Source organism: Lottia gigantea, assembly GCF_000327385.1.
Source record: "Lottia gigantea unplaced genomic scaffold LOTGIsca_10, whole genome shotgun sequence".
Classification (NCBI taxonomy): domain Eukaryota; kingdom Metazoa; phylum Mollusca; class Gastropoda; family Lottiidae; genus Lottia; species Lottia gigantea.
The window spans coordinates 4,003,616-4,019,994 of NW_008706747.1; the positions used below are offsets into that span (position 1 = coordinate 4,003,616).

Sequence of the window (16,379 nt, forward strand, 5' to 3'; positions counted from 1 at the left end):
TTTTGCTTTGAAAGTTTGAAAAAGTTTCATTACTTCCAATTGTTCAGGAATTTTATAATCAAAAGAGCCACATGCCAACTTTAAAATGTCAAATATCCTTGGTTTGAATTAAAGAACACACCCTCATTGTAAATACACTATCCCAACGTGGAGAATCAACGTTAGTAGCGCGAAATGCTCAGATTTGGTTGAAGCCATTTACCGAAAAAAGAGCGATGGCAGGTGATGCTTCTGTTCTGAAGGACGAAATTGAGAAAATTCAAGATGCTCTAGGTGAAGCAGACGATGATGATGCTGAGTATGACAGTGACGAGCCGACAGAGGACCAGCTCTTCTTAGATCTCGGGTTAAGCTCAAAAGATCGCACTTCAACCTACCGCGATGGTACGGCCACATTTTTTATTTTATTAAAATTTAAAATTATTTTTGCCGGTCTATGCGAAATTTGAAAGTACCTTTCATTTCTTGTTTTTAGTTTTGAAATATTGATAATATAATTCTGGGAGTAGAATGCATGGTTATTGTGAAATGTTTACATTGATAGACTACAAGTCTGAATGGCAGCCATGTTGAAACTGGCTCAAATTAAGAAAATGATGTCAAGCATATTAATCATGAGACTGACCCAGTTTTGCCCAACCCCCACAATCAAATTTATTATTATTGTGTTTGTAAATACCTGGTGCCCTCACTCACCGACCAATTGATTGGTCCATATCTGGTTCAGCCACCGGGCAGCAGACTTATCTTTTGGCCTTGGAAACCAATCTCAAAATTTATTGGAATTAATTTGTCAACGGATTTATTTATTGAATTTTCTTTTTCCAGTGTCTTCTGCTTCTACGTCTGGTTTGACTGGCACAACATTTGAAGAAGTAAGTGTTTCAGTTTGCAATGAAAGATCTTATCATACTGTCATCATGTTTCGGATAGTCCTACATAATCCTCATCAGGACAACTAGTTTTTGAAATGCACTGCACATTGATGCTATCATTGTCCCCGATATGCATAAAAAATAAAGAAAAACATTTATATTAGAGATATTCTGCCCATGCAAAAATCAAATAATTTTTGTTTTTTGTATTTCCAGTCTATGATAACTGATGAAGATTCTAAAAGCCAAGTCTACTCTCTAACAGACAGTACAGTAGAGTCCAACACGACAGAGCTCCCAGTGGATGTAGAGACCTGTCTAGCATTAAACAGAGCATACCAGGAAATTATTACAGAGCATCTCGATCAGATCAAAAAATCTTTACAAGAAAACAGAGAAAAACAGGTAAGACTGGATTGTAAATTTGTTTTCAAATACCGAAAATTATAGGCTGGATGATTTTTTGATAGAAAAAATATTTGCTGCCAGATTGACTGGAGCTCATCTCATGCAGTTTTGGGTGCAGGAAAGTAAGCAAACACATTAGGTATTAGTGGATGAGAGGCATCAGAAATCTTCTTACTTTGAGGAGGATTCAAACCCACTCCACCTAATCACCCAGCAGACAACCATCCAACTTGCTACTGACTGAGCTGTTAGGGTAGTTTCTTAAAATTGGTCTTTTATTTTCAGAGATTGCTGGAACTGAATCTGGAAGAAGGAATGAAAGCGCCAAAAGAAAATAAATCCAAGAAGGCCAAAGATTACACACAACCGTTCTTCTCTGATGAAAATGGAATAGTGAGATTTTATTGCCATTTTGTTGAATCCAGTTTGTTTTGTGCTTGAATGAGTCTTTTCAGCTTACCCTTGTGATGTGTGTCAGAGAGGCTGAAATGGAAAGCATCTAGTTGTTTGGATGGAACATTAACCCATTGCCCTATGTCCAGTTTGTTTTGTGCTTGAATGAGTCTTCCTGTTTCATCTTGTTAGTGATGCAGGTTGGAGGGGCCGACATGGAAAGTTTGGATTAACCCAAGGCCCTATGTGCTACAGGCTGTGAATGTTAAAGATCCCTGACAGTTGGAAATCGAAAAAGAGTATACTAATACCACCGCCTTGGAAAAATTTCCCTCATTGCACACAGCGACCTGTCTTTATTAGCCCACATGGTTTAGAAAAGAAGAGTGTAAGGTATTTCATTTCAATTTGAAAAAGTTGTCATCTTCTGAGCTCTCATCACAAGGGAGAAGGGAAATTAATTTTATTGTTGATTATTTCAGGGTCCTCCACCAAATGAAGATGTTAAAATAAAAGATTTTCTACAAGAGAAGAAACAAGATGTAGTTATAAGTTCAGCTTGTAAGTTGATTTTTGTTGCATTCTGGGAATTATTTACTTATTCTTCCTTAGTAACGAAAGTAGATCTTGAAATTTAAAATTCAATGATGCTAATGATGTCTAAGAGCTTCGTGATAGTGACGTCATAAAACATTTAGTTTTAGTGGAATTTCAGAAACCACAGACGTCAAATTGATAATTGGAATGATACAAATTGATACTATCATATCCCAGATACGCATACAAAATTTAGAAAATCTCTTAACAATCTCTTTAAGTTCTACACGATCAGCTATGTTACGGAAAAATCTGGTGACTGTATCCCTTTTTATTTTTGAATCGGTGTTGTAGGGACGATCGTGGCAGAAAGACAATTAATCAACTCGGTGTGTAAAGATGCCTTAAGAAATATCATCCAGCCCCTGATGAATAAACGGGAAGTATTAGAAAATAAACGTCAGTTGCCAGATTGTGAGAATAAAGACAAGATTAACCAGACAATCGAGGAACTCGACAAGGAGATCAAAAAGAAAAGGTAGGTGTATTATAGGGCCAGAGGTTTTTCTAGCCAAGTGGTAATGAATTAAAGGGTGCCATTACATTATGTTATGCCAACTAGTTGATTTTTTCATCCAGGAAAGATTGATTGTCTATTTTTTGTGATTCAGTCGGACGAAGAATGAGAAGCTACTGGAAGAAGTGGATGTTGAAAAAATTGACTGGATGAGGATATCTACAGTTGATGTAAGTCTCAATTATTTAGTCTTTTATTCTTGGATAATATTTAAAAATCTGTACATGACGTCATTTGCTTGTTTAGTTCAACAAATGGTGGTCGTGGGTGATACTCTTGGTTGTTATTTGAAAGAATGGTCATAATTCTAGTCGAGCTGTGAATGATTTCGGAAAGCTGAGAAAGGTTAATGCTAAAAGTTTTGGCCAAGGATCAACTGGTAGATAGAATCATTGTAAACCTAAGTTGTCCTTGTACAAAATGTTGTTTCTTTTCGAAACACCTGATGGTACTTCTTTTTAGAGGAATCCACTACTATACCACAATACTTCCAATTTTGACATACTTTAGACAAGATTTTGATCAAGGAAAATTGTCTTGCGTGTACAGATATTTATATCTCATTGAAATTATTATTCTAGTTTGGTGGAAAACGTGATTGGTTCGAGTGTCAGAAGATGTGGGAGACTGCCATCGATCCTAAAATAAACAAATCAACTTGGAAGAAAAGTGAGGTGAAGAAATTAGAAGAATTACTGGAGAAATATGGAACTGGACATTGGGAACAGATAGCAGAAGAACTTGGGGTAACTTGACCACAATTTTGAGAATTTAACATCCGAATTTCAAAATTTGTAGGACGTTTAGAAGCAAAGAGCACATATCACAAACACAATATTATGGAAGATAACATTCTTTAACAGATTAGACACATTATGTAACTTTTAGTCAAGTCATTTGCTCACTTTGAAGAAAATGTCACCTCATTTCTTTTCCTTATAGAAAGCTCTTGCCTTGTGTATGACAGACTACGTATGCCCCTAATCATGCTACAGTTAGGTTTTAAAAAATAGAAGATAAACGAGGGTGCTGTCGGGATAAAATGTCCCCCATCGCGTACTGCATGTACTTAGTATTGTCTACCTTGCTTCTGATTATTTATTGTATTTTTTTTCTGTCACTTTCAGACGAAGAGATCGCCGTTTCAAGCCATGCAGTATTACCAAACTGATATTAATGCTACTCTTAAACACAGGTTGGTGACGCTTCCATTTAGACTGTATTTTAGACAACACAAAGTCTAATATGAGCAATGGCAGCTTGGGTGGATCACCTTGAAGACCATTATTTGCCTATATAAAGGACTTGGGTTTGATCAGGCATTGATTCTTTAGATTTTATAGCCTTGAAATTGGGTAGAGTCAAGAGTCAACTACAGATTTTGGATGTTATAGATCCATGTACAGCTATAAATTATGGGTTTATGCTGCACTGCTGTTCTAATTTATTGTCCCTATTGCCTACTTCATGGCATTGTTAGCTGGTATATAGCATATAAAACTATTTGTCATTCTTGCATTGAAATAATATACCTCATTCTGATAACTGGTTGTTCTTCTCGATTTCAAAGACTCAAAGTGATTTCATTTGAATCTAAATCGAGTCTATATCAGTGAATTTTTTCCTATTATTAATATTCTATTTTCAGGACATGGCGAGGAGAAGAAGATGACATGTTGAAAAAAGCCTATGAAAAAAACAAAGATGTCCAGGCTGATAAAGTCAGATGGCAGAGGAGTAAGTTTTGAATATTTACTTCCAGAATCCTGTTATTCAATCCAAAATTTGTTTCAAATTAGCAAAATTTCATCTGATTGATCGTTTTGACTCTGTATCATCCAATCAGATTATTGTATTTCTAGAAATCTTGCAACCTATTCTCGAAACAATCTTAGTGCTAGGATGTCCTAGAATCAATGTTAGAAGATAAGAACCTAGGATATCCTAGAATCAATGTTAGAAGATAAGAACCTAGGATATCCTAGAATCAATGTTAGAGGATAAGAACCTAGGATATCCTAGAGTCAATGTTAGAAGATAAGAACCTAGGACATCCTAGTGTTAAGATCGTTTCGAGAATATGTGGCCTAGATTTGTCTTACTGAATAAAAATCCTTAAAACAATTGTAACCAGACATCTCGGTTAAAGTATGACAATATCAGGAGCAATGATAGTATAGTAGATGTACCATCAGGTGTTTGAAAAGGGTAAGCATGGTCTGCTTCATGTTCAACACCCTCCACGTGAAACAGGCCCCTGATTTTAAAGACTAATCATGTGTTCGTGTTTTCAGTATCGTACCTAATGGAGGCTAGGAGTGCTGATCAATGTAGGAAACGATGGATATCAGTTGACCCTGGAGTTAAACATAGTAAATGGACTCCAGAAGAAGATGTAGTAAGTCTTTTATTTAATTCTTCCAATTCTTCTGTTTTTTTTGGAATCATTGCTACGTTTTGAACCATTCCAGTTTCCAGTCGCATTGGTAGTTTAAATGAAATATTCATAAGAGGTAGTATATCAATTATAAATGAGGAAGTGTTTCGTTGTGAAAAGCTGTTTGTTATTTCTGGTCTGTTTGGTTTTTTTCAGAGATTAATGCTAGCTGTGAAGCTGCTGGGATCAAAAGACTGGACGTCTTGTAGTAAATATATACCACAACGTAATGCTTCACAATGTCGAGAACGGTAAGGATTATTCTTTGGAATCAGAATGTAGTCGTAAAACTTTTTACTTGATAACGTTACCTGTATGTGTTTTGAAACGTAGCATGTAATATACCTAGAAGTAGTATATCTATATAACTTGTGTTTTTAATGTTAACTCTATGTGTTCCGAAACGTAGTATGTAATAAATGCAGTAGTATATCTATATATCTTGTGTTTTTAATGTTACCTGTATGTGTTTTGAAACGTAGTATGTAATAAACCTAGAAGTAGTATATCTATATAACTTGTGTTTTTAATGTTAACTATATGTGTTTTGAAACGTAGCATGTAATAAACCTAGGAGTAGTATATCTATATATCTTGTGTTTTTAATGTTAACTGTATGTGTTTTGAAACGTAGCATGTAATAAACCTAGAAGTAGTATATCTATATAACTTGTGTTATTAATGTTAACTGTATGTGTTTCTAAACGTAGTATGTAATAAATGCAGTAGTATATCTATATATCTTAGTGTTTTATTGTAATCTTCCTACTTCTATATGTCTTGTAAACAATATATTGTTGTCTTGTTTCAGATATTGTAACTATTTGGACCCGTCGTTAAAACTGGGAAAACCTTTTTCATATCAAGAGGATAAAAGACTTCTTCAGTTGGTTAAGGAATTTGGTGCAGGTTTGTAGGCTTAAATTCATATTTGCTGTATTTTTTGGGGTATTTATTTTCCTAATGTTTCATATTTGCATTAGATTAACTCATTGCATATGGCATGATATTGGCAATCTTCATTAGCCCAATCTGATAATGGAACGAAATCGCATTATGTAGCAAAGCAGACCATGCTTACTCTTTTCGAAACACCTGATGGTATTTCTCTTTGGAGGAGTCCACTACTCTACAACTTTTACAGGATTTTTGATTAAGGTAATTGTCTTGCTTGTACAGATTTTTATTTAACTTTACTTTGCAGTACGTTATTCTAAAATCAGAGATGTTATGACTGTTAATAATTTATAATTGCAGGATGCTGGTCTAAAATGGTGCCGTACATGCCAGGTCGTACAGACCACCATCTTCTCACCAGATATAAAAAACTACAGCAATGGAAATCAACAGTCACTTGGTTCCATAAACAATCGGTAAGTTTTCCTGGCCAACTTGTCTGTTGGGGGGAGTTATGTATAGTTTCTGAAGTTGAATTCCCTTGCCTTTTCAACATCTTAATAAAAGTGATAGGGTGACTTATTCTCAGAAAGTCTAAACATTCTTTTTGTGAAACTGTCAGTGATGCAGGTCGTACAGGATGATTTGAAAAATATATTTAGTCGTAGGGATGGGAGATCTTTTAGATGCTACTCTTTCAGATCCTGTGACAGCTAAAACTCGATATAGAGTAGGCTCATGCTGCTGTCGTGGCAAAACTTGCTTGGCCTTGCCCATTTTCAGTAACCATGACATCCATGACATGTGACAGATATTTTCTTTCCCTAGGATCCTGTCAAGAGGATGTTACAAGGATTTCCCGCGAAAAAAGGTCGAGGTAGTGAGAAACCCAATGTGAACTGGAAGTCATATTATCGTGATTTCGGTCTACTCCCTGATCATTATGATCAACAGGAAAAAGATAGACTAGAACATGGAGGTACAAATTTCTTTTAATAAAAATAACATCATATTCCCTAGCTTGACAACTCTGGCCTTACCCAGTGTCTGTCATCTTCACAATGTCAAGCTAATACAGCCAATCAGAGCCCTCGATATTAAGACTGTATTCTGTATAGCCCGCGTTACAGGCGCAGCAAAATCTTATTAAGTCTAGCTCTTTCTACCAATCAGGGGGCCTCATCTCTCAATTTGACCAATCAGATGGTTGGAACACTAGAATCTTATTAGGCTATTTTTCTGAAACAGACATCTGAATCCGATTTTTAATTTTAACTTTCAGAAGACAGTGTGGTCATTCTACCACCATTACTACAGTTCCCGCCTCGAGGACCGAAATTTAAAACTCTAGTCAAGTTTAAGGACAGATTGGCTGTGTCAAAATATATTGACAAAACTTTAGAGGGAAAAGACTTAACTGATGCTGAAAAGGTTTGTTTCTGTTTTCTGATGCTTTTGAATTTAAGCTCACCAAAAATTAGAGAGGCAGTAGTTCAGATTGGTTAGAGTGTTGCCATTTTATGACATCATGTGCCTTGTTAGGTTGGTGAAAAAATCTGGTCAAGTTATGATTTGAGATGGAGTGAAAGAGTCTGGGGATGAGCCTAGAATAAGTCACAAATCTATCCCTGCCCATTCCTCGGGCATAGAATACTGATGTTATCAGCCATTTAGTACCGGACATAAAATGTCACTTCTTATGTCACTTCTATACAAAGCTGAGGTTTGTCAGGTTAGCATCTGAGAAATATCTTTGCCAAGAGGTTTGGTAGTCAGGGCCCCATTCCACAAAAAATCTTACGGTAAGAATTTGTCGTAAGTGTAGAAATTTACATTGAAAAATACCATAGTTACGACAAAATTGATCGTGAAATTTTTTGTGAAACGCGGCCCTGGATCGTTGACAACCTATTTCATTTCTTTTATATCTATATTGCACTATCATACTTCCATCATTGCACACTGCCAGATGTTGCTCATCTTCATTAGCCCAAAACTACAAAAATTATATTTTATTTTATTCCCATTTTCAGGAACAACAGAAGACGGATATTTTACTGAAGTTAGAAATGGAGGACGACGCCTCTCAATCTGCGTCTGTTAAAAAATTGATAGCCATGGCTCGTCAGGCTCCGAAAGAAAAACAAGGAGCAAGACGAGATAGGTGCAGTGCTAGAACCAAAGTCTATAAAGAGTTATGTTCGATCGTGAAAGGACCCAATAAGAAGCCAGGCTCTATTGGAAGACCCAAACGTTTTTTCCGTAAGTACTGAACTCTGAGCGTCTTATTGGGATCCAGATCATTTGAGTTACTATGTAACAGTGTTTGTCAACTTAAACCAATTCATAGAGTCCACATGGCTAATATGATTAACTTGTCATCTTGTTCTTAGTGCTATTATATTGTTTATTTGGCATTTGAGTTTGTTCACTCTGGAACCAAATTTCAGAGAGTCCACATAGGGTTCATTGTTATTGAGGTTTATCAAGTCAAAACTAATTCAGAGAGTTCACATAGCTAATAATGCTTGTTTGATATAAGGTTTGTCAACTAGACATCTCTTTCAGAGAGTCTACATAGATAATGATGTTTATTTGGTATTTAGGTTTGTCAACTCATACAATTCAGGGAGTCCACATAGCTAATAAGTGTTTTATAAATTTCAGCTGTACAACCTCAGGTAGAGGAAGAAGAAGAGAGGAAAGTGTCAGTAGCCATCTTGGCTTTGATAAATAAGGTAAATCTTTAGAAATTTCAAATATATTCTAAGACTAAGTGCACCTCTGCATTTTTAGTTTGATGTTTTCATTTCCAGGTGACTCAACTTGCCATCTATGATCTGATGAAATTGCTATGCACTTCTTGTTCTGAGTCATTTACTTTTCAACCAATCAAATGCTTTGTTCTATAAAAGATTTCTTTACTATAGTGTCTAACTACTTATAACAGTGTTTTTGAATGGATAGCGTAAATTATGGCAATTTCTTATGCTATGGGTTCAAAATACCGTTCAGACCAAGATCTTTTGTGTTTGAAACTGTCACCCTTTTTTCTTCAGGCTCTGGCAGTGGATGGGAAAGAAATCTTAAAAACAGCATCTCAAAAACCAAAATCATTTCAACGAGAAAAAGATTTGGCCATTTTGAGAGAAGTTGTATTAAAAGATGGAAGTTACATAAATTCCAAACAAGATTTCGAAACGGAAGAAGATTCAGCCACTCTAGTAGCACCCTCTACACCACAATCTGGAGGCAGACGGACTCGAAAATCTATTGGAAGTAAGAAACAGTATGCAAATGAGCCTACGACGTCTGCTACACCAATTTTATTAGACGATGATATTTCTTCCTCATCAACAGTGCCATCTACGCCGAAAAGACGGCCAGAGGTGACCTCTACACCAACAGAGTCCCCTTTGTCAACTTCGATGACCTGTACACCATCTAAAGCGCCCCCTGTTCCAATGTCAGCAAACTCTTCTAAATCTAAATCTTCATCCACTTTAGCTACAGAATCATCAAATACATCTGCTGCAGAGTCAAGGATGCTCTCCCCTGCAACATCTACAGCGCCACCTACACCATCTACCTCAACTTCAACACTAAAACCCAAAAGTGTCCCACAAGATCTTCCACTTTTGCCGCCAAATTTGTCTAATCTTCGCGGCTTCAAATCCCTTCTGCTGGCACGACCTTGTTTAGTCAAACGCGCTGGAAACTGTTATGCTATGATTCGAGGGAAGCACATTAAGAAGCCATTAGATTCATTTCTTAGGCCACGCCCACAGCTATATACACAAACAAAACCCTTACCAACAGTCGCAAAACCAACACAAAAACAGAATCAAAATGTAACTAAAGAGAACCAAGCATGCTCCACGAGCCTAAATGCACCACCGACAACAAATACAAACTCAAAAAATGAAGGTCTAACATTTGAGAAGCAGACGCCAAAACGAAATCAAACTGTAATTAATGAGAAAAGGGCCAGCACCTCAACCAGTGTAAATGCGACACCAAAATCAAGTACGAACTCAAAAAATGAAAACCCCAAATCGAAAGCTAATTCTGTTCAATCCGTACAAGTGATATATGTGTATCCTAAATCACAATTAGAAGAAGCCAACATCCAAGTTCCCGAAGATAAAATCGTTGGAAAGTCGTCAAAGGATGTCGAAACTGTCCACATACAAAAAAACTTAACTTTGGAAGAGGAAGAAGGTGAGAAGAAGACTTTACTCGATAAAAAAAATGCCGCTAAAAAAAAGAAAAAGGCGGAAACTCTGAAACTTGCACGGAAATCTAAAAATAAAGATGACATTGTGGTTACCAAGGTAGCAGATGATTCTGTCGTGTGTCGATTTTCAACAAATTCACACCAAGAACCATCAGTAAGTTATGCACTTGAAAAATATGCAAATTTCTTTTCATTTGCCCTGATTTTTTGTCTGCATGTATGATTGATGCTAAAATATTAGTCAAAAGATTTCTTTGTGGATCTCTAATCTAACAGGGGAGCACAACCTGGCCCTGGCATTATAAATAGTCCCAACTATTTCAATTAGCAAACTTGTGGAAGATAAACTTCCAGCAAACAAGAAGAACCAACTTACGCTTCTGTCAGAGCTATTCCTACTTTCTGGACAGAGGACAATCCAACTTTGGACTGAGCTATCCTGCAGATACACATAAAAAAGCCCTAAAAGTTTCCTTTCAGACCCCACCCCTATCTAAAATCTTGTTTTTTTGCAGTCTGAAGAAAAGATGATGAATTCAATAAAAGAATCAGATGATTATAAAAAATTACGGGCTCGATTCCAGTCGATATTTACGTGGCCAGCGTTGTTATCATCGACTTATTCTAGACCAATCACTCCACAAGATACTCAAGACCAACAAATACTCGAGGAATTGAAGGACAATTTGAGCAGGAGGTAGGTCAAAGTTCAAACCTTAAAGTGCCCTAACCCCAAAGTCTGGTGGCGAATAATGAAAGTGACCATGAGTTCCACACGAACGCACAACGCAGCTCTTAAAATCAAAAAACAAAAACCGTTGAAATGAAAACAACTAAACAGATGTGTTATTATTTGCGCTCTAGGTTTTTTATTCAAGTTTGTTTTCGTCTTTTGCAGATATGGTGTTTATAGAGGTAATGCTTTAAACTTTTTCCTTCTGCTTTTTTTTATTTTCTTTCCCAATTTCTTTAGATTGCTTCTGTTTGTCTCAGCTTTGTAACATATTCTGTATTTTTGATCTATTAGGATTAGCTATTCTGTTTCTAACTGCTATCTTTACTATCTCCCTTTAAACCCTGTAGAATGGCGTGTTGCTTTCCTTACTTTAACTCTTTACACCCTCTGGGATGGCTAACTGCTGCTAGCTTGACCATACTCCTTTGTACCCAAGTAAGTAATAACTCCTTACATATTCTAGGTTGGCTATTATTGTTAACACTCGTTGGCATACTGATAGCCTAGTATACTATAGCCCTTTACCCTCTCTAGGTTGGCTTACTGATTTCTCTACTATAGCCTTTTCCACTCTCTAAGTTTGCTTGAAGGCTGTCAGTATCATATATTGATATTTTATTTATTGTAGATTCAGCTAGTCCTAAACCAGCAGACCAAACAGAAATGAAACGATCACGATCTCGTGGACGCCCAAGAATTCATCCCAAACCAGGAGGAAGCACGTGTGAAGTTTCTATAAACAATCCAGGTTGGCTTATTACCATATTACCCTTTATGCTGGAAGGTTCAGTTTCAATATCTTGAGATCTTTCAATACAGATTCTCACCATTATGTAGAAAGCATCCAGTTGTTCGGATGGGACAATGAACCATGGTCTTGTTTGCTTCACGCTGTGCACATTAATGTTCCCTCAAAAGTTGAATATTTTCAAGAAAAAGAGTAGGCTGGTGCCGCTGTCCTGGTAAAATTTCCGTCATCTTTTGCCATCAAGAAAAGGAGTGGGCTGGTGCCACAGTCATGACAAATTCTGATATTGCCCATTTAATAGGGTGCCATCTTTATTAGTCTACACGTAAACAGTGAAAGCAGGATGTAAAACTCCATTGATTGTTACCCACTCTCTTGACTTACACTTTTTTGTATTATTTTTTTAGGATCAGAAAATTCCAATCCGTATGACCCTTTTCCATTGAAACGAAGACGGGGACGACCCCCAAATCAACCAAAACCTGTCCCAGTTACCATGGTAGCATTATCAAACAATCCGGGTAAACAGAATCTCAACGATTCTTTAGACAACAGTCAGGAGGGAGATAACTCTAATGAAAGTGAAACTCCGGGTAAAAAGAAAAGAGGCAGACCCAAAGGAAGTAAAACTTGTGTGAAAATTCTTGAGCCAGAAAATCGTCGTCACTCTGCACGTCAAGAAAACATGCCGCAACCAGAATACAAAACATCAAAGAAATCTTTAGATACTCCAGACAAAGCAATTGATTTCCATAGTTACTGTTTTCAAGGAATGAAGATGTTGCCCATGACCACAAAGTTTCATCCAAAGAACTTGAAAACAGAAGGCGAAGAAGAAGAAATAGAAGAAGCAGAAAATTCATCAGAAGGCAACAGTGGCACCGAATTTGACTCCTTCAGTGTAAGAGAAATTGTTGCCGAGACACATGACCTTGACCATAAAGCTGTGAGTGAGGCGTGTGGCCTTGACCCTGAAGCTGTGAATACTGGATCTTGTGACCTTGACCCTAAGACTTCAAATACTCAAGCTAATGATAGTGTTAACGAGGAAGGCGACCTTGAACCCATTGACATTGAGATTGAATTTCAGCCAATCAAACGCAAACGTGGACGGCCATCGAAACCCAAATCTGACGTTAAAGAGGATGTTGAAGTTAGAATCCCAGGAAAAAGAGGACGTCCGAAAAAACGAAAACTGGACATAGTGAAGATTGAGTTTAATAACAGTGTAGCAAACGACAATTCAAATGGTCAGAATATTGACCAGTCAGAATCTTCCGAGCAAACGAATGCCAGTGAAATGAACCAATCAGAATCTTCTGAGCAAACTAATGGAATAAACCAATCAGAAACAAGTTCACAAGTCTTTAGGGAAGTGGTTTCTGAGACAAACCAATCAAATAGTGCTTTGGATGAATCCAACCAATCAGAACCTTTAGTTGTGAAACTGAAATTTAAACCTCTGACAACTGTCACGTCTGAAAAGGAAACCCACCAATCAGAAGTTGAGGTGAAACATGAAGCAGACGACAGTTCAAATGTTAAAGAAACGGGCCAATCAAACGTAGTCAAAAATGAAGCTGGTGTCAGTTCTGACATCATAGAAATGGACCAATCAGAAATGGGGGATGTCGACGGAGTTGTCATTAAACAGGAAGTTATAATGGAGGCAATGGAAGACAATTGATATTTATTTTTTTTTGTTCTGTCAGTTTTCCACGGAATCATGGGAGTTTTTTTGTGTTTAGTTACAAAATAAAACTGTTTTTGTTAAAAATTTATTGTTTTTTTTTGTTGAAATAGATGCAGCTTTAAAATCTTGGCTTAAATTCATAGTAGAGTGAAGATATTTGGTGTACATCTGGGTCGATTGCGAACAGAAACACGACCAGTCCTCTTTAATTATAGGTTGAATAAGTAGAAATAAACAAAATACAAGTTTAGTCTGTATGGTTCCAATTACTATTTATTCTACCTAGTAATAAAATGGACTGGTCGTGTTTATGTTTTCAGTCCCCTCCCCCCTTTGATATAATCGAGTTCTTAAATGCCTGATCCTGTTTGCCCCCTGGAAAATTCTGTTGCCCTACTCTATTCCTTCGGGAGCTGCTCAGTGAGTTAGACGCTGGCGCACTAGCCTGAAAGTCTGGTGTTTAATCCAATCCTGCCATAGGTCGAGATAATACATTTGGATATTTCAACCAAGTTTCTCCCTGTCAGTGATGAAATTGAAAGTATAGCATTTACATTTACAAAATTTCAATCATAATAAATTTTATTCTTTAACAAAAACAAATAACAGGAAAAAAAAAATAATAAAAGATGAATATTCATAATATGATGCCATTTTATAAGTCAGAATAAATTAATGATATGCCCTATTTTGGGTATAAGAAAAAAACGTTTTTACATGAAAGTATGATAAAAAAGAATATCAATGTTATATATGCCAAAATTATTTATGTTTAGAGTTTTAGTTACCAAAAGTCATCTTGTGTTTTTATTTTTCATTTTAACAGGCTCAGCCTGTCTCTATTTGGGTGTATATTGTAGTTGTTGGCAACCATGTCCATCAGGTTCGACAATTTTGAATATTAACAACCTTGTTAACTATCATCTTGATATTTAAGTAGTTTTTGGATCATGGTGACTGGAAAGAATCTGTAAGATGTCACTGGATGAAAGAGACAAAAAATTAGGGTCTGGTGGAGTAGTCTCCCCTCCGTAATTCCAATTTCTCATATTTGTTAAATCAGGGTCAGAGTTCATGATCGATAACGCATGTTCGTAATCGGGACTCGACATGAAAAATGGAAGATTTGGATTGGCTAACAACTGACTGGTGGGAGTATTCGCTAATGATGATCGAGAAGGAGGAGCACTATTAGACGATGATGTCACAGCAGACAACACATTATGTGATGATGAGTACACATGATTTGATGATGTCATATTCAAATTGGGATCCAGATCGAATGAAGGCGCAAATGTTTTGTTTCCTGACTTGTGACGAATTTTCAAAGGCTGCTCTGCAGTGACCTTGACCCTATTGATAGCAACATTGTTCATATCTGAAAAATTAGAGTTCTGAATTTCAGACGCAGACTCAAATTCATTGGTACGGGTATGTGTCAAGGCCACCGTTGGTGAAGCAGAGACTTTGCGAGTCTTCGCTTTCTTTTTCGGGGTCTTTGGCTTAGCCTTGCGTTTTCTTTTCGCAACTTTTTTAACTGGTTTACTCTTTGCTTGTTTTGGGTTCAAATCCTTAACATTTGATTGGTCCAAATTAGCATCATGTGACAAATCAGCAGAAGCAGACGTAGACGGATTTCGTGCTTCGTCGAATTCCTCACGTCCAGATATGGTAGTATGTATGCTTCGACTTTTTCCAACCAAAGAGTCCGACACGGCTGCATTTGCTTTTAAGATTTCTTCTGTTGTCATTTCTTTCAAAACTGCTGAGTCATGATCATCCATTGAATCCTGTGTATTTTCATTGGTTGAAACCTTTGATGGTCCGCTTGTGGAACCTCCCTTTTGAGTTGTATTAGATCCTATTGGTGGTGGCCTTGTTAGATCTGCAGACTGAGTTAGTGAGGATGGTATGTCTGGATCAAAATTGTTGTCTTCCGAACCCTTGGATCCATCGCTAGCTAGCTCGGAGTTGTCTGGATTGATCAAGATTTGAAAATGATCATTCAATGGCACACCATGTTTGTTCATTTCGGCTGTACTAATTTGTTGTTGATAGCCATCTTGGTCAAGGGATGGAAGATGGCCACTTTGTTCAAGAGTATGCTGGTAGCTGTTTCCGTTTCCAATAAGTGGTTCAGAAATTTGTGGATTCAAAACATCATGGTGGTTTGCTGGTGGTGGATGTTGTTCATGCTGCTGGAGAAGAACCTGATGATGGTCCTGGTACTGGTCTGCCAGATGAAGTCCTTGACCTTCCATGTGATGTACGACATCATTTTGAAAGTTTTCTAGAATGTGGCTATGTGGTATAGACCCCGGTTGATGTTGCACTACATGTGGCTTGTGTCTTTTGTGGTTTTCCAACTGTGACTGTGCTTGTGGTACTTTGACCTGCTGGTGTCCTTGAACTTGAAACAATTGTTGACCTTGAACTTGCAACTGCTTTTGTCCTTGATTTTGAACCTGCTGGGGTGATTCAACCTGAATCATATGTTGCCCTTGAATAGGCTGAACATGTCCTTGAACTTGAATTGGTTGTTGTCCTTGAACTTGGATTGGCTGTTGTCCTTGAACTTGAATTGGTTGCTGGCCTTGAACTTGAAAATGTTGGCCTTGAACTTGCAACTGCAACTGTTGACTTTGAACTTGAATTGGCTGAATTTGACCTTGAACTTCTATCTGCTGCTGACCTGGTTGAATGATTTGAAATTGTTGAGGCTGGGCTTCAGAGAGTTGCTGCCCTTGAGGAATGGAGATGCTCTGAAATCCTGGTGGAAGCTGATAAACTACAGTCTGCTGTCCTGCTTGTGTTGGCATGGTAACAATTTGATTGGCAGGT

At 37.2% G+C, this 16,379-nt stretch overlaps 1 protein-coding gene across 1 annotated transcript; it reads left to right on the forward strand.

Annotated features, from left to right (window-relative positions):
- Positions 1-215: 215 nt before the first annotated feature.
- Positions 216-13,532, forward strand: LOTGIDRAFT_156241 (hypothetical protein; the record flags this gene model as incomplete). Its single annotated transcript, XM_009046255.1, has 23 exons — positions 216-384; positions 829-875; positions 1,092-1,280; positions 1,569-1,676; positions 2,159-2,237; positions 2,568-2,751; positions 2,885-2,960; positions 3,372-3,536; positions 3,918-3,985; positions 4,439-4,527; positions 5,085-5,188; positions 5,384-5,478; positions 6,039-6,136; positions 6,485-6,600; positions 6,953-7,103; positions 7,407-7,555; positions 8,158-8,386; positions 8,792-8,862; positions 9,184-10,515; positions 10,877-11,058; positions 11,260-11,276; positions 11,726-11,845; positions 12,253-13,532. The coding sequence occupies 23 exons, from the start codon at positions 216-218 to the stop codon at positions 13,530-13,532; spliced, it is 5,118 nt and encodes a 1,705-aa protein (XP_009044503.1).
- Between the last annotated feature and the right edge of the window lie 2,847 nt (positions 13,533-16,379).